Raw genomic sequence first — 24790 nt, 5'->3', positions numbered from 1 at the left:
GTAACTTTAAAGTCCTCACTCCCAATCTTCCATCCTTCTTATCATTTGTAATCACTTGCCATTTGACCAAGTGAAACTTCCTCTTACTGGCATTCCTTTCCCTGAGAAATTAACTTCTTGTGGAATTCAGTCTCTTTTCCACTACGACATACATTTTTTTTTTTTTAAATCAGTCACTTTGTATCATATCAGGGATCAAAACAGTACTTGGGTAGTACTGAAACCATATTTACAATAGAGCTCTAGTGTCTTCCCTCTCTAGCTATAAAGAATCTAGAACATCTATGATAGACACAGTATCATTAGAGTAATCTCAAAACATCTGGGATTCCTCTCCTTCCAAATTGTCCACCAGATACAAGCTAGGACAATTCGCCATCTACTCCTATCCTTAGCATGTGAATATGTTCCCTCGCAGCTACTAAGAGCCTCTGTTATCTTGCCTGGAATTGTCCATGTTATACCCTTAAGGTTTAGGATGATTCTCCACAAATGAGCTGTGTATGGACAATGCAGAAATAGATGGTTGACTATCTCAGCTGTTTCTTTACACAGGAAGCATCTTGAGCACAGTGTCATACCTCTGCTCATCAAGTTGGCCACTGTTAAAGTGGCCTCCTTTGCTAGTAACCATACAAAAATTGATACCTTGTGAGGAACTTTTATCCTCCAAATCTGTTTCCATGGCCAGTTTGCTATCTGGTGGTTGGACTGGTTCATAATTTTATAGGCAGCATTGACCTTAAAAATGCCTTTGGAGTTGCCCTCCCACCATATATGATCTTCACCAGCTTGAACCCCAGGAAATTGATCAAGTTTGCCGAGGAGGCAATCCATTCAATACACTATTAATGAGGATGAGTCTTACCTCCAAAGGAAAGATATTGCTTCTTCGATGGAGTTACTTTATTTATATATCTATCTAGAACCCCTATCAATTATGGAATAATTTTGTCTTTCTTTTTCACCCCAGTGGCAACCTTAAATAAACTGTAGGGAATTTTTCCACTCTACACCTAAAATATTTGCCAACTACTCAATACAGTCATCACAATTAATGCTAAATTTACTACTTTTAGATAGTTTAATCTTCAACTTAGCAGAACCCTCTCAGAAAAAGAAATTGATCATTTTCTGCCTCACAGAAGAGAAGAATATCATCAACAATTCAACATACAGATATGATTTACAACCATTCCCCCCACCTTTCTGCTGATCTCAAGTCCTTAAGCAGCCCACATTTTCTGCCCTTCTCAATATCATGCTGAGAATCTCCATTACCAGAACAAAAAGGTAGTTTGATAAAGGATCACCTAGTCTCGGTCCTCTTTGAGACTTGAAAAAGCTTTGAGGGTGACAGTTTATCAAAATTGAAGATCTGTCTGTAGAGATGCAGTTTCTGATTCATCCGATCCACATTTCATTTCATCAGTTTTAAATATCATGCAGACAAGATCAGTTGACATGATCATATGCCTTTTCTAGATCTAGTTTACATGCTACCCCTGTCTTCTACGTTTTCAAATATAATGTCCACAGCTTCATTGGCGACCATGGCCGCATCAGTAATCTGTCTACCTAGTATACATTCTGATTTGGTGAAATCAGCTTACTAATAATCTGTTTACGCCTTTCTATAATAGCTTTGCTATGATTTTATGTACACTTCCCAGTAGGTTGATAAGTCTGAAAATTTTCACCTCAGCTGCTACCGTCTTCTTATGTATTAAGTCAATGAAAGTAGAATTCAAACATTTGTTTAAGGTGCCTTCAGATGAAAATTCTCTACTAGCCTCCATGCACCCATTTTGGCCATATTCTAGCATTTCCAGAGAGAAACAAGTTAAAACCATTTAGGCAAGAAGCCTTAGGCCTTATTTGTTTGCACTTAATAAACTTATTCTTAATCATTCAGGTTTCAATCATTAAGGCCTAATTTGTTTGCACTTAATGGAGGTATGATACTTAATCATTTAAATTCAGCCCATTAAGTGTGTTTGGTTTTAAGGTCTGAATCTTAATCATTCAGATTTAGCCTATTAAGTGCATTTGTTTTTTTTTTAAGAAACCTCTTAATGGATCTAAAAAGATTTGAACGAATCAGATTTGTAGGAGAGTCTTAATACCATTCAGACTTATTTAATGCAGTTTAAAATCATCACTCTCGCTTTTCTTTCTCTTTGCGCGACTTTGTTCGCTCTCGCTACAAATTTTCTTCCTCTCTTTTCTCAATCAAACATCAATTTTTTCTCTTTGAATTGGTTAGTTTTCATAATCTTTACAAGTATTTTTCTTATATTAACAATTTTTTGGGGTGTAGTGATGTTTATCAAGAACACTTCACTTCTATCCTTTCAAGATTTGTGTACAAAACTTTTTGAAAGTTCTAGTGCAACAAGAGTTCATGGTCGGAGTCCAAGTTGTACTTATCCTTGTCGTGGTGTCTCTTATATATCTACTATTATACATTATACATATAGATACACCTGATGAAGTTAAGTGACAAAAAATATGGAGGTCTTAATAATTCTACATCCCAATCTTCAATTTCGACTGAAAGAAAAGTTTTGGGATGAAAAGAAAAATCTCTTTGTCTCAATTTGAAATTGATGAGAAGATGAGTATTGCTTTAGAGTTATTAATTAACAAAAATAGTGCACCTGAATTTGAAGGATGAAAGCATTTCGACTAAAAGAAATGTTTTGGGATGAAAAGAAAAATCTCTTGTTCAATTGGAAATTGACGAGAAGATGAGTACTACTTTAGAGTTATTAATTAACAAAAATAGTGCACCTGAATTTGAAGGATAAAAGGAAAAATTAGATGACCTTGGATGGGAAGAACCATTATACAGTACAATTGTTAGTATATTTTGTGAAATTGACAGTACAAAAAAGCGTGGATAACGCTATGGATTAAGGTCATTGAAAAAAAAAGAATTCTTTAATTTTTATAATTAGCTAGAATATATGTTAGGCGTTGATAATCTGAAACCTTCTTTATTATTTAATTAGTTGGATAATTTTTTTTATGAAACGATATATATGTTGAATTCTTAAAAAAATCATGTTATAATAATTTTATACGGATATATAATTTTTATTTGCATATCATATAATTTAATTTTTTAATCAAATATAAACATTTAAAATATTATTTCTTTAATCAAAAAGTAAATTTTTTTATGAAATGAAAAATTTATTATATTTTATTGATATAATGTTTTATTTCATATGCATATTCAGATATTGAAAACAAATAGTCTTAGTCATTCATTGTTTAAATACGAAGACCACATCTTAATATTCAGATGTGTAATTAGATCTAGGCATCTAGATCTTAATGCACATCTTAATATTCAGATGCTAATTCAGATTCAGACGTCTTAATTTTAATGGAAACAAATGAGGCCTAAGTTTGCTTCTTTTTTTTAGGTTTGAATCTTGATATTATTCAATTCTTAACATTAAGTGTGATTGCTTTTTTTTTAAAACTTCACAACCACTTAGTAGGTTTGAATTATGAATGATTTAGATTTGTAACAAAGTCTTAATATCATAAGATGTCCATTCAATGATTTCTACAAAGATGATAGTTCTCTTCACTTGACGGCTTCCTTTGGTGTTCCCTTCCAAGAGTTACTACACAAGAAACAAATTTACACAAGAGTTCACTTAAAAAAAAATTCTTCTTTCTTTTCCCTCATTCTCTTTTCAACCTCTTCACTCTTTTATTGTGACAACTCACTTCACTTCACACTTCCTTTCCTTTTTCCACTCTATAGTTGTCACCTTGCTCACCCTCACTTTTCTCAATCTTTTGTCACTCATCCTTTTCTCTTTCTCAAGTCATTCTTTTTGTGAGAAATATATGAGAAAAATATTATTGAATTGTGTATCTAAATGGTTACATTGATACCCTATTTATAGACACTACATTGGAATTCTTTTCCAACTAGGATTCCTATTCTTATTCCTATTCCTATTCCTATTCTAAGTAGGAAATACTTATTTCTATTCTAACACCCCCCTCAAGCTGGTGCATACAAATCATATGTACCTAGCTTGTTACTGATGTAATTAATACGAGGACATGTGAGGGACTTGGTGAAGATATCTGCAAGCTGATCATTTGACTTCACAAATTTCGTAACAATATCACCCGAGAGTATCTTTTCTCTGACAAAGTCATAGTCAATCTCAATGTGCTTAGTCCTTTCATGAAACACTGGATTTGATGCGATATGAAGAGCCGCTTGATTATCACACACAAGTTCCATCTGATCAATTTTGCCAAATTTTAGTTCTCCCAACAACTGTTTGATCCAAACTAGCTCACAAGTTGCAGTCGCCATTGCTCGATTTTCTGATTGTGCACTAGATCGAGCAACCACATTCTGTTTCTTACTCTTCCACGACACCAAATTACCTCCTACTAAAACACAATATCCGGATGTCGAACGTCTGTCAGAGGGTGATCCTGCCCAATCAGCGTCTGTATATCCAATGATATGCTCATGGCCTTGATCCTCAAAGAGTAGTCCTTTACCGGGAGCTGACTTTATATATCGCAGAATACGTACAACTGCTTCCCAATGACTATCACAGGGGGAAGTCATAAACTGACTTACAACACTCACAGGAAAAGAGATGTCAGGTCTAGTCACTGTGAGATAATTCAACTTTCCAACAGGTCGTCTATACCTTTCAGGATTATTAAGTGGCTCCCCCTGTCCTGGAAGGAATTTAACATTCGGATCCATAGGAGTGTCAATAGGTTTACATCCCATCATTCCTATCTTCTCAAGAATGTCTAAGGCATACTTGCGTTGAGAAATAACAATACCTGATCTAGACTGAGCAACCTCAATACCTAGAAAATACTTCAATCTGCCAAAGTCTTTAGTCTGGAAGTGCTTAAAGAGATGTTGCTTCAAATCAGTGATACCATCTTGATCATTACCGGTGATAACAATATCATCAACGTAAACAACCAAATAGATACATCGACTTGGTGCAAAATGCCGATAAAACACAGAGTGATCAGCTCCACTACGAGTCATGCCAAACTCTTGAATTACTGTACTGAACTTCCCAAACCAAGCTCGAGGAGACTGTTTCAGACCATAGAGTGACCTACCCAATCGACATACAAGGCTACTAGACTCCCCCTGAGCAACAAAACCAGGTGGTTGCTCCATATAGACTTCTTCCTCAAGATCACCATGCAGAAAAACATTCTTAATGTCCAACTGATGAAGAGGCCAATGACGAACGGCAACCATAGATAGAAAAAGACGAACAAATGCTATTTTAGCCACAGGAGCGAAAGTGTCACTATAATCTAGCCCAAATATCTGAGTATACCCTTTAGCAACAAGGCGAGCCTTAAGTCGATCAACCTGACCGTCTGGACCAATTTTGACTGCATAAACCCAACGACAACCAACAGTAGATTTATCTGCAGGAAGGGAGACAAGCTCCCAAGTACCACTCTTATGTAAAGCAGACATCTCATCAACCATAGCCTACCTCCATCTAGAATGAGAAAGTGCTTCACCTGTAGTCTTAGGAATGGAAATAGAGGACAAAGACGACACAAATGCATAATGGGGTGATGATAGACAATGATAACTTAAGAAGGTATAATGTGGGTTAGTATTTCGAGTGGATCGTATACCTTTTTGAAGTGCAAGCGGTTGGCTAGGAGGAGGCAAGTCCGCAGTAGGAGCAGGGTCCGGCGCATGACATGAATCATCTGGGACTAGGGTTGGATGTGGACGGCGATGATAAGTTAGTAGTGATGGCACTACAACTGGAGATGTAGAAGTAACCGTAGATTCCTCAAAGGTTGGCACAGGTAAAACCTGAGGTATGGGTAAGACCATAGAGACATCAGGATGATCAGAAGATGTATAGTAAGGCTGAGACTCAAAAAATGTAACATCAGCGGACATAAGGTATCGATGAAGATCATGTGAATAACAACGATACCCTTTTTGGACTCGAGAGTAACCAAGAAAGACACATTTGAGGGCACGAGGAGCTAATTAATCTTTTCCTGGGGATAAGTTATGAACAAAACATGTGCTCCCAAAGACACGAGGAGGGATAGGATAGAGATGTGACTGAGGAAACAATATGGAATATGGAACCTGATTCTCAATAGAAGAAGAGGGCACTCTATTTATCAAATAACAAGACGTAAGAACTGCATCTCCCTAAAAACACAGCGGAACATTGGATTCAAGGAGAAGAGTACGAGCGGTCTCAATAAGATGTCGATTTTTTCTTTCAGCTACACCGTTTTGTTGAGGGGTGTATGGACAAGTAGTCTGGTGAATAATGCCTTGGTGAGTCATAAACTCCTGAAAATGGGAGGATAAGTATTCTAAAGCATTATCACTACGAAAAGTACGAATAGAAACACCAAACTAATTTTGTATTTCAGCAAAGAAACTTTTGAAAATAGAAAATAACTCAAAACGATCTTTCATTAAGAAAACCCAAGTACATTTTGAATAATCATCAATGAAACTAACAAAATAACGAAATCCTAAGGTGGAACTGACTCTACTAGGACCCCAAATATCAGAATGAACTAATGAAAAAATAGACTTTGAACGACCCTCAATACTACGAGAAAACGTAGCACAAGTGTGTTTCCCAAGTTGACACGACTCACAATCTAATGTGGATAAACTAGACAAACTAGGCACCATCTTTTGCAGTTTGGATAGACTCGGATGTCCCAAACGTTTGTGAATTAGATCTGGGGAATCTGTAACGGAGCATGTTGTTAAGGAATTTGAAGAGGTAAGATAGTAAAGGCCTTGTGATTCATGTCCTGTTCCAATCATCTGTCCCGTACTGCGGTCCTGCATGAGAAAAAAATCATCGAAAAAAGTTATGCTACAATGTAGTGCTTTCGTCAAACGACTAACAAATGCTAGATTAAAAGGAGAACCAGGGACGTAAAGAACAGAGTCTAGGGTGACAGAAGCTAAGGGTTGGGCTTTTCCAACCCCTTTTGGTTTTGTTTGGATCCCATTGGCTAAAGTAATAGCTGGAAGAGATTGTGAATAAACAATATCGGATAAAAGTGATTTATTACCAGAGATATGATCAGAAGCCCCAGAGTCCATGACCCATGTTCCAAGAGTACTAGATTGCGACACACAAGCAAAAGAATTACCCGTAACAGACACATCAGGTTGTGCAACCGAAACTACTTGTGGAGACATTTGCTTATTTGCACGATACTGAAGGAACTCATCATATTCTGTCTGAGCAATATGAGCATTATTGGATGGTTGATTAGGTTGAGCACCATATGCTACTGGTGGAGATGTCTGTTTACTTGCGCGATTTCGAAGGAACTCATTATATTCCTTTAGAACAACAGGATCATAACTGTGTGGTGGACCATGCAAAATATAACATATGTCACGAGTGTGTCCAGGCTTATGACAATGACTACACTTGGACCGAGGTTTCCCAAAGCGCCCTCCCCCTCGTTGATTCTCCATAGACTGATATGTACGCTTTTCAAAGGTTTGAGATGCGAGAATAGAGGAGTCAACAGTGGGTGATGAAACTACTTTGTGACTGGGAGGTGCCGCAAGACGAAGGAGACGAGAGAATAATTCATCGATTGTAGGAACTGTAGGGCTAGCTAAAATTTGATCACGTACAGAATCATGATCAGGAGGAAGTCCAGCAAGAGTAAGAACTAGAAGCAATGTTTGTCTGTGTTCTTGTTGTTTTTCCACATTCGTAGTAACTGGCATCAACGTGTCAAATTCCTCCATGACTGCCTGTACTTGTCCCAAGTAAGTAGACATATCGGATTCTTGTTTCTTTAAGTTGGTCAATCGAGATATGTCATTAGTGTATAAAGTACGAGCCTTTTCCCAAACTGTATAACACGTCTGGAATGGGCGAAACAAGGGCATCAACTTGGAATCAATAGAACGCCATAGGAGACTACATAATTGAGCATCTACTTTCTCCCATTGTGCTTTGGCTTTTGCATCTTCCTCACTAGTCTTTGCATTTACATCTACCACATAAGTCTTGTTCGTTAAGTGATCTTGGACACCTTGACCCTTGCACCACAGCTCAACCGAGGAAGCCCAAGATAAATAGTTGGAACTTCCCAATAAAAGTTCTGAAGTGATTATAGGGCTAGAACTTCCAATCCCCATATTTTTAGAACCAAAAACATCACACCCAAAAGACATTATGCTAAACTTGTCTTGGAAACAACGAAAAAAAAAACTTGATTATTGAGATCTGATTGTCGGAAAATTCAAATCTCGAAGAAAAGTCGCCGGAAACAGCCTGGAAATAGCCGGAACCCTAATTCCGGCGATCGGATCTGGTCAAAAACAGTATGGGCCTGGTCGGAATGGCTGGACGACCCCAACTGTCAAAAAATTTCTCAAAAAAATATGATCAGAAAATCTCTCACGCGCCGGTGCGTGTGCCAGATCTCGTCGGAAACTATCACCTCCGATCGGCGCGTGAGAGCGCGTGGGGTGATGTTTTCCGGTGGTTTTGGCTGGGGTTTGGTCGCGGGGGCTTTCCAAGCCTCGTGGTGGTGTTGGTTTTCGCACAACACCCACAGAAAGAAAAAAGAATAACAAAATCAGACCCAACAGTCACCGAAAATTGACATAGACATACGGTGACTTGTTTGTTCTCACCAATGCTCCGATACCATGTGAGAAATATATGAGAAAAATATTATTGAATTGTGTATCTAAATAGTTACATTGAGACCCTATTTATAGACACTACATTGAAATTCTTTTCCAACTAGGATTCCTATTCTTATTCCTATTCCTATTCCTATTCTAAGTAGGAAATACTTATTTCTATTCTAACACTTTTCATTGTAATTGAGACGCAATTGTTCATTCAAGACTTCATTGGGTTCCACGATTCAAGAGTAATCTTCTTATCTTTCCAATCAAATGGTGATTCTCCCTTTCTTTATGCACTACTTTCCTATCAAACAAACAAGATCTCCCAATGATGATATGAATAGCATGTAGTTGCACAACCCCACATTCAACTTCATCTTCATAACGCTCAATAGTGAAAGGAATCCTCACCACTTTGTTCACCTTCAATTCTCCACAATTGTGCAACCATTATAACCTACATCGCCGAGGATGTTTGGGTCTTCAACTTTTAACTCCTTCACTAAGGTAGCACTCATTAAAAAATTATCACAACTTGCTCCATTAACTACTGTAGTGTACATCCTATCGAAAACCATACATCTAGTGTAGAAGAGATTATCTCTTTGAGAATCATCCACTTCCACCAAGGAATCAATCACAACTCTTCTTACCAACATATCTTCTCTTTCAACCAACGCTTGATCATGTACGGTTCCTACCAAAGAAGTACTATCCCAAGAAACATCATCCTGGACATCAACAGAAGATTCTTCATTCTTATCACCATTCTTCAAGACATGGCACTTCACAAGTGAATTCAAGGCAAGGTACCTCCAAAGACTTGCTATTCTTTTCACTTCCACTGGTTTCAATTTCCTTCTCAAGCATAGCTAGAGAGTCAAACACGCTTGTATAGATTCTTGTAGCTGTTTGAGTCACATTTTCATTCTTCGGTACACTTTCCACATATGAAGGCTTAGGGGTACTAGGTACACTTGAAGCACCACTAGCATATGTACAAGATTGAGGTGTAGTCAAGTTACCTTACATACCACTAGGTGACCCATGGTAGTAGTAAGGTGTATTGTAGCTTGTAGCACTAGGCTTCCCTTAATTTGGCATAACATACACTCTAGGTGTACTAGTGGCACAACTTTATTTTATTCATTGCATCTCAGCGTCCATCATACTTGTTCATCTTTAATTGACTTGATGCAATTCACAATATCATTCCAAATAGGTTCACTCACAGAAGTTGAACCTTGACCGTCCTCCATAGTTTTACTGCGAAATGAACAAACGTTTAGCAGTAAGAGTTCCTAATCGATTTTTAGTTTATCCTCACAATGACAGTCAATCCTCGGATTCACACTAATAAGTCAATGGCCTTTGCAACCTCGCACAATTGCACTCACCACTCGAGCATTTTTTACACAAGGCTATCCAAATTTCTCTTACACAACCAAGATTTGCAAAGAACTCCAAGTAGACATTCAATTATCGGTTTGGACTGGAAGTTATGTTCAAATGAACGGACAAGAAAACAAATGGACTAGGAACCAAAAGCATACTATGAAAATAAAAGAGAAAAGCACGAAACAATTGGCACGAAAAGAAAAATACAGACACAAATAACTAGAAAATACTTAATAGGACTATTACTAAGCGTAATCTAGCTTAGGAAATCCAAAACAATTGAAAAGGAATGAAAAATAGCAGCTTGGACCCAAAATTCCACCTAAAACATCAAAAATGCAATGCTAAAATTTTCTGGTGCAGGCAAAAAACGTGGAGACATTTTTGAAATGTCTAGACGAAAATGCCTTGGTCTTGAGTAAAACGTCTAGACGAAACTGGGCTGAAGTTCTGAGTTCAGATCTGGCCACGTCCATGAAAATTTCCGGCTAAATGATTTTGTACACGATTCTACGTTTCCAGCTCATATTTTTGTCTGCAAATCAACTCAAATCTGATCCAAATTTGCTCAAATCAACTTCAAACACTCTGAAACTTTGGATTATGCTATCTTCAATCAATATCAAGAGTTTTCCACTCAATTCTAGCTCCATTTTAAAATCCAAAACCCACCTCAAGAACTTCAAGTTCTTTAATGGTGAAATAATTTTCGAACCCCAAGTACTCCAATCAACTCCAATTATGCTTATTAAACTTCAGATTCAAGTTCCCTTATCCATGCAGAACTAGTTTCAATCACACCCAAATACTTCCAATCAACAAAATTCAGATTTGAATTTTCAAAACTCAACTCAAGTTCTTCAATGTTCTTCGATACAATTCAAATTTCCAACTTCTGATTGAGGTTTGGGGATGGGTTTTGTTAAATTAGGTCTTGGGCCTAACTCACACCCCAAAAGCTAGCCAAAGGGAGGAGGATTGCTCAAGCCTTGTAAGAAGTTCACTCATCTCATTAACCACCAATGTGGGACTTTGTCATTCTTTAACACCCCACCTCATCCCCCGTGCGTAACATCTAGTGCATGGACAATTTCAATTTTGGGGGCCCAACATTGACCACTAATGTTACTCCTACTTGCGGGTAATTGTAAGTCAAGTCAAAAGTGAAGGGATAAATCTGAACCTTTTTCTCGAAGATTTAGGACAGGCAGGGTCCACCCAATACGAGATATTTGCTAATGGCAAGGGTATGAATGGACCAAAGTGTAACAAATGATTGAGCAATTTCGGATAGTAAAGGGGAAAATTTGAAACTTTTCCTTTGTGCTTATGGATATCAAATTTTCTTGGTTACTTGGTATGAGCATTGCCATTATATCATATATCACGCCTTTATATCATGTATGCATTGTCATTCAATAATATAACAATAACTACTACGTTTCGATCCCAAACAAGCATTGCCATTAATTTAGTAAAGCTTATTTTTGAACCCATTCAAAATGATTGACATGCATATCTGATCTAGATCCTCAACTGCAGTGGACTGGAGTTATTCTCGTGCAGTTCTGGAATAAGATCACTTCAATTGGTAGAGACTAAGAAACTGAATGTGAGCTGGTATGTCTATACACATGAAAGTAGATTGGTGCTTCTAGCCACAGGAATGCAGTGCAAGAACCTTACAGGATATCAGGTTTATTTCTGGTGTTACGTGTCTTTCTTTTTAGAATCTCTACCTTCTTGGTATAAAAATGCATAACATCACTTTTGCAGTATATCAGCATGATTGTGGTCCGTTATGTGATAAATACAATGCAGCAATGGCTAATAAGGCTCTAGACAGTAACTTACACAGATATTTTATTCCTTTGGTTGGCTTAATAATCTTTAGGAAGATCTAAATTGTTGGGGGTTGAATAGTTTACCATCCTAGTTTTTGAGTTTTTTCGTGATTGGGGGTTTCAAGGTTAAGCTTCGGAGCTGAAGTATATAAATCTTCACTGGTAGGGAACTTTATCTGTTCTCCGAGGAAGTAATATCCATGTCTGTCTTCACCTTTAAGGATCATCATTTCTCGTTATTCAGATTTTATGATAAGCCCCTGTAGCTGGAAAAAGTTTTTAGAAGTGAGATTGTCATTTATTCGGCTTATCTTTTTGTCCTATTATGCCTTGCATGACTAAAATAATTGCAATCCTTCATGTTCAGAATTCGATTGATGCAAGGCATTCATCACTAAATCCTTTCAATTTTGATAGCTTGACATTAGTTTTTATTCTGTTTTATAGATTTCATCCGTAGGAATAGTCCGATTGCCAAGGTTTGACATGGCAATGGCAAAATCTGAGGCAAATAGTAAGCCTGTCCTTGCTGCAGAGGATATTTATATCGTCACAGTGTAAGTGCTTATCCTGTTCTCTTTTCTTTAGTGAGATCTTTCACATAATTTTTCTGTTAAGTAGATTTTTCATCTTAATTGTGACATGTTTCCCTGTTAATTCACAGTTATGGTAGAATTTACTGCCTGCAACTTGATAAAATAGCAATGCAACTCTATTGTTACAGATTTTATCGGGATGCCGTGATACAACAGGTAAGCTCTTACCAACACCAAGGGTACATGCATATTTTTTTTTAATAGTCCAAGTTGTACGTAAGGACATTATAGCATTCCTAACTCTTGAGATTTTGAAATTAATTTGAAGTAGTTGTGGCTATAAAGATAGATGGGAAAAGGACTTGACATACCCCTCAATTTTGCCATTTAGAGATGATATCTATGTTGCTCAAACTCTTCAAAAATGTCGGCGGGTGCGTGTCCGATTCTCCAAAAGTAGTGCATTTCTAAGAATCCGACACAGGTGTGGCATCATTTTTTAAGAGTCCGAGCAACATAGACTGATATACCCCTTATTACAAAAGTGACTTACATATACCCGTGCCATTCCAAAAGTGACTCACATATACCCCTACCGTTCCAAAAGTGACTCACATATACCCTTCTCATCTAACGGAAGTGAAAAAGTTAATTTTAAATTTAGTTTTTTGATTATTAATTTTCAAAAAATCTATGTAGGTATAGGATCCTTCTAGCAAAGTTCAGGCATATATTTGGTTTTTTTCACACATGAATTATTTTTCGACTTCTTTTATTACTATTATTTGAGTTTCTAATTCTTATTTCATTTTTTTCTTTCATTCTTTAGAGTAAAAATAAGAAAAATAAAAAGAAAGAAGTGTGAATGGAAAAAGAGAAAAAAGTAAGAAAAAAAGTTGAAACTAAATTTTTTGTGGCTATATTCTAATTTAAAACTACTTTTCGCGTCTATATTGTAATTTGGTTTTTATATTTGTAAAAAAAATTTGGGGCATCTATAATAAATTTTACTAGAAAATTAGTGAAAAATTAAATTTGACCATCAAAATAATATATCCAAATTAGCCGTTAGAATAAAAAAGTCGGAAAAAAAAATGTGTGAGAAGGATCAAATATATCCCTACATGGATTACTTTAAAAAGTATATGTGAGCCATTTGTCTACTAGTAGGGGTATATATGAGCCACTTTCATAACGAGTGTGTATCAACTCTAAATGGCAAAGTTCAGGGGGTATATCAGGCTTTTATTAAGAGAAAATTGGTGTTCTATGATTATGGTATCTGATTATTGGTCGTCTTATTGGCGGATTGATGTGGTACACTTTTTAGACGAATTGTTCCCTTTCTAGCCATTTCAATCTTTTCCGTCCTGCAGCTCGAGGGTCGATTCAGACCAGTGAATTGCAAAATTTTTTAAACTTTCTGAAAAATTTCCTGCAATTTTCCTTGGAATTATTTTTCCAGCAAAGTATAATTTAGGTGGCATTTGTTTTGAAAAACTAAAGAACAGTTTTCTGCTTCTTGCAGAAGGGAAGGTGTTAGTAAAGTTAAATAGGTGGAGTCAATTTTCAACCACAAAGGACTACATCCTGTGATAAGGAAATCGGGTTTGGTAGTATGAATCAGTTCACTCAATACCCAAAAATGAAATGGTTTAAAGGAACAAAATTGAATCGGTATTAAAAGGGAGGGGAAGGGAGGGAGGTTAAGGAGGGATTGAGGGGAAGGAAGGAGAGGGGGGTGGGGAGGCGGGGTTAAGATGGAAGACTTCCGTGAGAGTCAATCCTAAAGCTTGGATCATTCTGGAAAACGAGGTAGATCAGTTTAATTGGGGGAGAGAAAGGTGGATGAAAGCTCCGGGAAGACTCTAAATTCAAAGAGCTTTCTCCTTTGGCTTCTAATGCCCTTTGATTTCACCTGTTTCAGCGTGTGCTTTATAAATTGCTACTGCACAAAATAAGAAACGATCCTCCCAACACATAAATGGTCTCGCAAACCAACCTCCTAAGTACATTGGAGGCATCACTAATGGTCCCTGCCAAGTCCCAGTGGCCCAAAACAATGGGTTCACCAGTGGTGTACAGGTAGAGGTTTTGGGACAAAGGGAAGGGGAGAAAAGAAGGGGGTGAGTTAGGACAGGGGACAACCCTATTTGTTCCAAACGCAAGAGTCATTCATCCGATCCAATAGAACAAGAATCAAGGAAAATAGTAGTTAATGGATATTAAGATCATTACATGTAATGGGAGGGGGATAAAAGACCCAAACAAAAAGGGCCATCATGAAGGTGGTTGTTAAGGAATGTGGGGCGGGCAAACATCTTGTATTCTATGAAACTATGGAAGAGATGACATATTCTACGGTATTTAATATCTAGAGAAAACTCGCAACATTGGCAAGTAGAAAAGTCCAAATCTCCTCACATCATTTTAAGAAGACTTAATCCATTGACATCGCCTTACACTTGCCAACAAATTTCATTTACACGCATGAACTATGGTTTGTTCCAATTGAACACTTGAACACATGATAAAGTATTTTGTTGATCCAGGATCTAGAGAGCTATGAGCTAGGGAGAGCCATTAGAAGAGAGTTATTTGTTAGGCTAACAATATGAAATTTTGATGATTAACAAACATAACTAACATGCAAGAACCAGATATTAAACATCGTCTCAAAATAGGATTGGTAGCGTTTCTGACGAAGAACTACTGAAGAACCAAATCCAATTCCTTAACATGTCAACTAGCAAAGTTTCTTACCAATCTCAAAATAGGATTGGTAGCGTTTGGTAGCATTGATTTTTTAGTTAATTCTTAGGAGTGAACGATATTCGGGTGTTCAAGGGCATCAAAATGTCTTTTATGACTAAGTGAAAGAAGAGATATCTTTTGTTAAACTTCGGAGAGGAATATGGTGTATCGGAGATTCATATGACATTCTATTTTCTTCCTCTTTTATTTTTTGGGTTTTGTCTAATGGATATGTTGCCTTGTGTTTGGTTACTCTTACTTCTAAATGAATCTTCTTGTCCTTAAAACATAAATTGGTCTGCCGTTTGATTGTTTGAGTTTGTATTACAAAAAGTTGTTTCCTCCTACAACTTGTGGGAAAATAAATGCATCAACTTAATGAAATCTTAAAGTTATACTTTTGGAGGATTTTATGTGGTACTTAGAGGGTGTTTGGATGGACTTAAAAGATGGCCAAACCTACTTTTAACTCAGTTTTTGACTTCTGGAAGTGTTTGACAATATATAAAAAATAACTTAAAATAAGTTAAGAAGTGTTTGACAAGGTTAAAAATAGCTTAAATAAGTTTAAAATGACTTAAAATAAGTTAACCCAAAAGTAGGCCTCCCCCTACTTTTTATTTATAGTCTTGAAAGTCATTTAAGTTTGACTTTTTATTTTTGACTTAAAAGCTACTTTTTTAAGCCAATCCAAACGGGCTCTACTCTGCTTGCATTTGCACTGGCAGATAGCAATTTTTATTTGATATTTGTCTGAAATAACTTTTCTTCTCTGATGACTACTAAAATGTACTTCCAGGGTTCTTTGCCAGTTTATTCCACCAAGATAGCTGTCAGTGTAGTCGACAATGTACTGCTTGTTCACCAAGTGGATGCGAAGGTGGTTATCATCTATGATATATTTGCAGATTCTCAAGTGCCTGTATCTGCTCCACTTCCATTATTGGTTAGAGGTTTTTCTAGAGCAAATGCTGCAGCCTCTCAATTGATGGGTCAAAATGTTGAAGGTCTGGAGGGGAAGGACTCAAATCATGGTGAAACAGTCATTTATGCAGATGAGTGGGTATTCCTTGTTCCAGACCTTATATGTGATATTGCCAATGGAGTTTTGTGGAAGATCCATTTAGATCTGGAGGTAAGATTCTGATTGCTAGTAAATATCATGATTTGGAAGTTACTGTCTTAGTTACTATTACCTTGATCTTTTGCAGGCCATTTCTTCTAGCAGCTCAGAAGTGCAAACAGTCCTCGAATTTTTGCAGAGGAGGAAATTAGAAGCAAATAAGGTCTGCTTTCTTTAATGCAGATGCTACTTGCTCATGTAGAAATGTAATTTTCTCTTTTTGGTGCGTGAACATGTTGAGTTAATACAAAAAATATTGGGCAGTTTGCCCTAATTTATTTGTTAGGATAGAAGCAGTTTCACCTTGACTGATTGACCCCATTGAGACATTAATTGGGTACTGTTGTACCAAACTACCAATCAATGCCTGTCCAAAAATGTCTTCATTGAATATTATGCAGTGAGTTAATATTTTCACCATCTGAAATTGTCTGTTTCAGGCTAAACAGTTGTGTTTGGCAATGGCTCGGACAATTATTCTCGAACGACGGCCTGTGCCCATGGTTGCAAGGGCGATAGATGTCCTAGTCAACTGTTTCTCTCTTTCAATAAAAACTGGAAAACATCATATGGGATCAAAAGTGGAGAGAAGTTCAACCAGTGGTTCTAATGTTAATAGTGCTATTGATGAATCCATCAGTCAAGCAGATACCTCTGAGAAGTCACCAAAACAAGAAAGTGGTAGTGGCACGCATGACAAGTCTATTGTCAAATCGTCTTCCGTTACTTCAGAGTCTGAAGACAATGTTAGTTTTGCAAAAAATAGAGGCAAATCTATAAATGTCGATTTATCTAGTAGTGAACAAAATGGAGGTAACTTGGTTGGGACAGATGTATCTGGTGATGAAGCTCAGCCTTCTGTTGTACGACCTCAAGCTCCTGGATCAGGTAGCACTTCCCTAAGGACTGATGAACAGCAGGAGTCTCTCGTAACTTCTGCTGCAATATCTCCAGATGATCTGTGCAGCTTTGTGTTTGCTCCTGTAGAGGAGGAAATGGCTGGGGATTCTTCTTACTTTGTTGCAATCATTGTTGAGTTCCTACGCAGGTATACAATTTCTCTCTGAGCTATCTCATAAATAGGTAATTCCCGTAATGCCATCACTATCTAATCACATTTAGAAAAAAATGTTGAATGTTATATATCAACTTATATAGGAGCAGTACTTCTGCTGTTAATAATTATACAAGGCAGTTCGTCTGTAAATATCCATTTTTTGACCCTGAAAGAAATATACAAGATTTTCTCAACGGAAGGTTGTTTTTGTTGCGAGTCTAACCAAAACCAAACCACACCAAACTTATCTCAACAGTAGGTCACAAGTTTTTACATGTTATTCCCCCCTCCCGTAAGTTATTTTTCCTTTTTAAATTTTACCTACTTTGTGTCATATTATTATGTGTTTAATAGTTTATACCATTTTACAAGTTTGTTTAAAGGAGGAGTTACTAATTTTTTTTCTTCTTATTTTCTTTTTTATGCTGTTCTATATTACAAATTTACTAGTCTAATGCTTGTTACTTCAGGACTATTGTTATCAACAGTTAGCATGATCTGGATGAACTAATAATGTGGATGTTTGTTTGATTGATAGTTTTAAAACTAAATAGTTGCCAATTAGTTTTTAGTTTGATTAAAACATCCAATTCTATTTGTTCCTAAAAACTCAATTCAGAAAACATTTCCATCAAACTGTTCAAATCCATCCAAAGCTCTCATTAAATATAGGACTCACCTTTTCTATAACTAAATCCTCATCAGTCTGAATTGCTTCAGTTTTACCATGTTCACACATCTTGTAAAAGGGAATTTTTTTTGCCTGCTCTTCTTTCTGACATGTTTTTTACTTTTGATGCATGAACTGTCCTTTATGTATCTTATAGATCCTGTATCCATTCTTTCAGTGCTAACCTGGAAAGGTTGAAAGTGCCTCTGAATATTTATGTATTGATGATACAACTGCTAGCACGGAACGAAAATTATGCAGAACTTGGATTGTTCATCATGAATAAGGTTAGCTAATTATTATAGCATAAGTACCTGTGAGAAATATATATGGGAAAAATATTATTGAATTGTTGTTCTAATAATTACATAGAGAACCCTATTTATAGACACTATATAATACAATTCCTTACCAAATAGGAGACTATAAACTATTCCTAGTTTGTGTAGGATTGTGTTTTCCTATTCTATTCTAACACTCCCCCTCAAGCTGGTGCATACAAATTATATGTACCTAGCTTGTTACAAATGTAATTAATACGAGGACCGGTAAGAGACTTGGTGAAGATATCTGCAAGTTGATCATTTGACTTCACAAATTTGGTAACAATATCTCCTGAGAGTATCTTTTCTCTTACAAAGTGACAATCAATCTCAATGTGCTTAGTCCTCTCATGAAACACTGGATTTGATGCGATATGAAGGGCCGCTTGATTATCACACACAAGTTCCATATGACCGGTTTCTCCAAACTTCAGTTCTCCAAGCAACTGTTTGATCCAAACTAGCTCACAAGTTGCTACAGCCATTGCTCGATATTCTGCTTCTGCACTGGATCGAGCAACCACACTTTGTTTCTTACTCTTCCATGACACCAAATTACCTCCAACTAAGACACAATATCCGGATGTAGAACGTCTATCAAAGGGTGATCCTGCCCAATCAGCGTCTGTATATCCGGTGATATGCTCATGGCCTTGATCCTCGAAGAGTAGTCCTTTACCAGGAGCTGACTTTATATATCGCAGAATACGAACAACTGCATCCCAATGACTATCACAAGGAGAAGTCATAAACTGACTTACAACACTCACAGGAAAAGAGATGTCCGGTCTAGTCACAGTGAGGTAATTCAACTTTCCAACCAACCGTCTATACCTTTCAGGATTACTGAGTTGCTCCCCCTGTCCTGGAAGGAGTTTAACATTCGGATCCATAGGAGTGTCAATGGGTTTACATCCCATCATTCCTGTCTCCTCAAGAATGTCTAAAGCATACTTGCGTTGAGAAATAACAATACCTGATCTAGACTGAGCAACCTCAATACCAAGAAAATACTTCAATCTGCCAAGGTCTTTAGTTTGGAAATGCTGAAAGAGATACTGCTTCAAATTAGCGATACCAACTTGATCATTGCCGGTGATAACGATATCATCAACGTAAACAACCAAATAAATACACAGATTTGGTGCTGAATGCCGATAAAACACAGAGTGATCAGTGCCACTACGAGTCATGCCAAACTTCTGAATTACTGTGCTGAACTTTCCAAACCAAGCTCGAGGAGACTGTTTTAGACCATATAGTGACCGACGCAATCGACATACAAGGCTTCTAGACTCCCCCTGAGCAACAAAACCAGGTGGTTGCTCCATATAGACTTCTTCCTCAAGATCACCATGCAGAAAAGCATTCTTAATGTCCAACTGATGAAGAGGCCAATGACGAACGGCCGCCATAGATAGAAAAAGACGGACTGATGCTATTTTGGCCACAGGAGCGAAAGTGTCACTATAATCTAGCCCAAATATCTGAGTATACCCTTTAGCAACAAGGCGAGCCTTAAGCCGATCGACTTGACCATCTGGACCAATTTTGACCGCATAAACCCAACGACAACCAACAGTAGACTTACCTGTAGGAAGGGAAACAAGCTCCCAAGTACCACTCGAATGTAAAGCAGACATCTCATCAATCATAGCCTGCCTCCATCCAGAATGAGAAAGTGCTTCTCCTGTAGTCTTAGGGATGGAAATAGAGGACAAAGATGATACAAAGGCATAATGGGGTGAAGATAAACGATGATAACTCAAGAAAGTATAATGGGGATTAGTATTTCGAGTAGATCGTATACCTTTTTGAAGTGCAATCGATTGGCTAGCAGGGGGCAAGGCCACAGTAGGAGCAGGGTCCGGCGCATGACATGAATCATTTGAGACTATTGCTGGACGAGGACGTCGATGATAAGTTAGGAGTGGTGGCACTATAACTGGAGATGGAGAAGATACCGTAGGTCCCTCAAAAGTCGGTACAGGTAAGACCTGAGGTATGGGTAAGACCTCAGAGATATCAAGATGATCAGAAGATGTGTAGTAAGGTTGAGATTCAAAGAATGTTACATCGGCAGACATAAAATATCGGCGGAGATCATGTGAATAGCAACGATACCCTTTTTGAACTCGAGAGTAACCAAGAAAGACACATTTAAGAGCACGAGGGGCTAATTTATCTTTTCCTGGGGCTAAGTTATGAACAAAGCATGTGCTCCCAAATACACGAGGAGGGATAGAATAGAGATGTGACTGTGGATATAGTATGGAATGTGGAACCTGATTCGAAATAGAAGATGAGGGCATTCTATTAATTAAATAGCAAGATGAAAGGACTGCATCACCCCAAAAACGCAACGGAACATGGGATTCAATGAGGAGAGTGCGAGCAGTCTCAATGAGATGCCTATTCTTTCTTTCCGCTACACCATTTTGTTGAGGAGTGTATGGACAAGATGTTTGGTGAATAATTCCTTGGTGAGACATAAACTCCTGAAACTGGGATGATAAGTATTCTAAGGCATTATCACTACGAAAAGTACGAATAGAAACACCAAACTGATTTTTTATTTCAGCAAAGAAACTTTTGAATATAGAAAATAACTCAGAACGATCTTTCATTAAGAAAACCCAAGTACATCTCGAATAATCATCAATGAAACTAACAAAATAACGAAATCCTAAGGTGGAACTGACTCTACTAGGACCCCAAACATCAGAATGAACTAATGAAAAAATAGACTCTGAACGACCCTCAGTACCACGTGAAAATGTGGCACGAGTGTGTTTCCCAAGTTGACACGACTCACAATCTAATTTGGACAAACTAGATAAACTAGGCACCATCTGTTGCAGTTTAGATAGACTCGGATGTCCCAAACGTTTGTGAATGAGGTCCGGAGGATCTGTAACAGAGCATGCTGTGAAGGAATTTGAAGAGGTAAGATAGTAAAGGCCTTGTGATTCATGTCCTGTGCCAATCGTCTGTCCCGTACTGCGGTCCTGCATGAGAAAAAAATCATCAAAAAAGGTTATGCCACAATGTAGGGCACGTGTCAAACGACTAACAGATGCTAGATTAAAAGGGGAACCAGGGACATAAAGAACAGAGTCTAGAGTGACAGAAGATAAGGGTGTGGCTTTTCCAACCCCTTTTGGTTTTGTTTGTATCCCATTGGCCAAAGTAATAGCAGGAAGAGATTGTGAATAAACAATATCTGACAGAAGTGATTTGTTACCAGAAACATGATCAGAAGCGCCCGAGTCCATGACCCATGATCCATGAGTATTAGACTGTGAAACACAAGCAAAAGAATTACCCGCAACAACATCATGTTGAACAACCGAAGCTACTTGTGGAGACTTTTGCTTACTTGCTCGATATTGAAGGAACTCATCATATTCTGATTGAGCAATATGAGCATTATGGGATGGTCGATCAGGCGGAGCAACAAATGCTTCTTGTGAAGATGTATGCTTACTTGCACGATTACGAAGGAACTCATTATATTCCTTTAGAGTAGCAGGATCATAACTGGGTGGTGGACCATGCAAATTATGACATATGTCACGAGTGTGTCCAGACTTATGACAATAACTACACTTGGATCGAGGTTTTCCAAGACGACCTCCTCCTCGTCGATTCTCCATAGATTGATATACCCGTTTTTCTATAGTTTGATATGCGAGAGCAGAGGAATCAAAGGTCGGTGATGAAACTACTTTGTGGCTGGGAGGCGCAGCAATACGAAGTAGACGAGAGAATAATTCATCAACTGTAGGAATTGTAGGACTAGCTAAAATCTGATCACGCACTGAATCATGGTCAGTAGAGAGTCCAGCAAGTGTAAGAACTAGAAACAACGTCTGTCTGTGTTCTTGTTGTTTGTCCACATTTTTAGTGATTGGCATCAACGTGTCAAATTCCTCCATGACTGATTGTACCTGACCCAAGTAAGTAGACATATCGGATTCTTGTTTCTTTAAGCTAGTCATTCTAGATATCACATCATAGAATCGAGATATATCATTAGTATATAAAGCACGAGCCTTTTCCCAAACTGAATAACATGTTTGGGATGAGCGAAACAAGGGCATCAACTTGGAATCGATAGATCGCCATAGGAGACTACATAATTGAGCATCAACCTTCTCCCATTGTGCTTTGACGTTATTATCTGTCTCACTAGCCTTTGCCTTTTCATCTACCACACAAGTATTGTTGGTTAAGTGATCATGAACGCCTTGCCCCTTGCACCATAACTCAACCGAGGAAGCCCAGGCTAAATAGTTTGAGCTTCCCATTAATGGTTCTGAAGTGATCATAGCACTTGAACTACCTATATTCTTGGAGCCAAAAATATCAATCCCTAAAGACATATTATGAATTTAGAGAGAGGAAAAAAAAATAAGGCTGGTCCTGGTCAGAATCTGGAAAAAAAAAAAAAGGTTGCAGTCGCCAGAAATTAAGTCTAACTGCCCGAAACTGGTTGGAATAAGAAAATAAATATACAGTCTGCCTCGGAATGGAGAGGCGACCGCAATGAAAAAAAAATTGGTCGAAAAATGGCCGGAACAGGTCTCACGCGCCGGCGCGTGGATCTGTCAAGTCGCCGGAGAAATTCTTCCGGCAGCGCGTGACGGAGCGTGTAGCACTGGTTTCCGGCGGGGATGATTGGGGTTTGCTCGCCGGGAAGTTCCTCAGCTAGTGGTGGTGTTAATTTTTGAAAAACAGTGACGGAAAATATTAACTACCTGGACAGCCACTAGGTTACCGGAAAAAAAAAAACTGTGCGATTTTTTTTTTCTCTCACAATTGCACTGATACCATGTGAGAAATATATATGGGAAAAATATTATTGAATTGTTGTTCTAATAATTACATAGAGAACCCTATTTATAGACACTATATAATACAATTCCTTACCAAATAGGAGACTATAAACTATTCCTAGTTTGTGTAGGATTGTGTTTTCCTAGTCTATTCTAACAGTACCAAGAGTGCTACAACAACAAGAGTGCTGTTTTTTTCCTCGACAAACACCTAATATGAGCCCTAAACTTGTGTTCATTGTGTTTCAGATAATTGAGCCCTCAAAAGCTGTTGCAATGCAATTACTAGCATCAGGCAGGCATAATTTTCAAACAAGGAAGTTGGGCCTAGATATGCTCAGAGAACTTGCATTGCACCATGACTATGTCTTGCTACTTGTTCAAGATGGATATTATCTTGAAGCTTTACGTTTTGCCAGGAAAACTAAGGTATTCTTAAACTTTCCCTGGATCCAATATTTGAAAACCTTACTGTCAGGAAAAAAAGCAAAGGAAAAAACCTTGAGTTGACCACTTTTATATCAGTGCGCTAAGTTTAGATGTGTGAAAATCTGAAGGTTTCATTTTCATGCTTTAACTGGATTCCATTGTTGGACATGAGTTGAGATTAAGCCTAAACCTGCCTGATAGCTTCAACTGTACTTTAACATCTCTTGATTACAGTATTGCAATAATGTGCCAATATAACTTGGTGTCTGGCATTCCTTTAACTGAGAGAATGTGAGGAGTTGAGTTTTATCTTCAGTTGCTGTTGATTGCACTCAAGACAAACTTGACAAAAAATTTCTTGTTTGACTGAGGATTCTGACATTAAGTGGATGTTATTCAGGTGAATACTGTTCAGCCTTCATTGTTTCTTGAGGCAGCTTATGCTTCTAATGACTCGCAACACCTGGCTGCAGTTCTAAGATTTTTCTCAGACTTCATTCCTAGGTTCAAGAGCACTACTGATCACCAAACTTATAGTCGTTATCTTGCCGAGATGAATACAATGGTTACTGCTTGAGGCACCTTGACATAAATGAAGAAGTTGGATCACTTGCTGAGATGAATACAATGGTTACTGCTTGAGGCACCTTGACATAAATGAAGAAGTTGGATCACTTTGTTCCCCCTTGAAGATCAATGATTCAGTTTATTGTTGAATGTCAAAGTTCTGAAAGATGGCTTTATGGCTTCATGCAAGCACAGTAAGAACCAGATACTGGGGGTAACTTGTAAAAGCAGGCATTAATAATAAGCTTCAGTTTTTTGGATGGGACTTGTAACATGTATTACAGAAATTAGTTTTTGAAATGCTGAGGACTAGTAAGATGGATGTAATTATCATACTCCATTTTCCTGGTGATCATATTCCTTTTTTTTTAAAAAAAAAAAAAAAACTTTGGAGGTGGACCAAAATCTTTTTCTACCTCTTTTACTTCTTATTAACTCAAAATCATCATTTTCATTATTTTTCAAAATAGAAGTAGAAGAATTAGATAGTGATAAAATATTGTTTTCAATCCGTTGACTCTCATTATTTTTAGAATCAAAAGAG

The 24790-nt window shown here is 37.6% G+C and overlaps 1 protein-coding gene across 3 annotated transcripts in view; it reads left to right on the top strand.

Annotated features, from left to right (window-relative positions):
* LOC125859499 (uncharacterized) overlaps nucleotides 1–24450 on the top strand; it is a 28176-nt gene extending 3726 nt beyond the window's left edge. For 2 of the 3 annotated variants that reach the window (XM_049539270.1, XM_049539268.1), the window contains exons 7-15: nucleotides 11648–11801; nucleotides 12397–12506; nucleotides 12614–12701; nucleotides 16039–16374; nucleotides 16451–16525; nucleotides 16803–17410; nucleotides 18268–18376; nucleotides 23500–23679; nucleotides 24080–24333. In XM_049539270.1, coding sequence (XP_049395227.1) covers nucleotides 11648–11801; nucleotides 12397–12506; nucleotides 12614–12701; nucleotides 16039–16374; nucleotides 16451–16525; nucleotides 16803–17410; nucleotides 18268–18376; nucleotides 23500–23679; nucleotides 24080–24256 — 1837 coding nt within the window. In that variant the 3' untranslated portion in view covers nucleotides 24257–24333. Of the gene's footprint in view, nucleotides 1–11647; nucleotides 11802–12396; nucleotides 12507–12613; nucleotides 12702–16038; nucleotides 16375–16450; nucleotides 16526–16802; nucleotides 17411–18267; nucleotides 18377–23499; nucleotides 23680–24079 lie in introns of all 3 variants that reach the window. The other variant, XM_049539269.1, reaches the window with a different exon arrangement.
* The last annotated feature ends 340 nt before the right edge of the window (nucleotides 24451–24790 follow it).

The sequence above is a fragment of the Solanum stenotomum genome, chromosome 3, assembly GCF_019186545.1.
Source record: "Solanum stenotomum isolate F172 chromosome 3, ASM1918654v1, whole genome shotgun sequence".
Taxonomy (NCBI): Eukaryota; Viridiplantae; Streptophyta; class Magnoliopsida; order Solanales; family Solanaceae; genus Solanum; species Solanum stenotomum.
The sequence above is the reverse complement of the archived record's forward strand: the minus strand, read 5'-3'. Positions and strand labels throughout refer to the sequence as shown.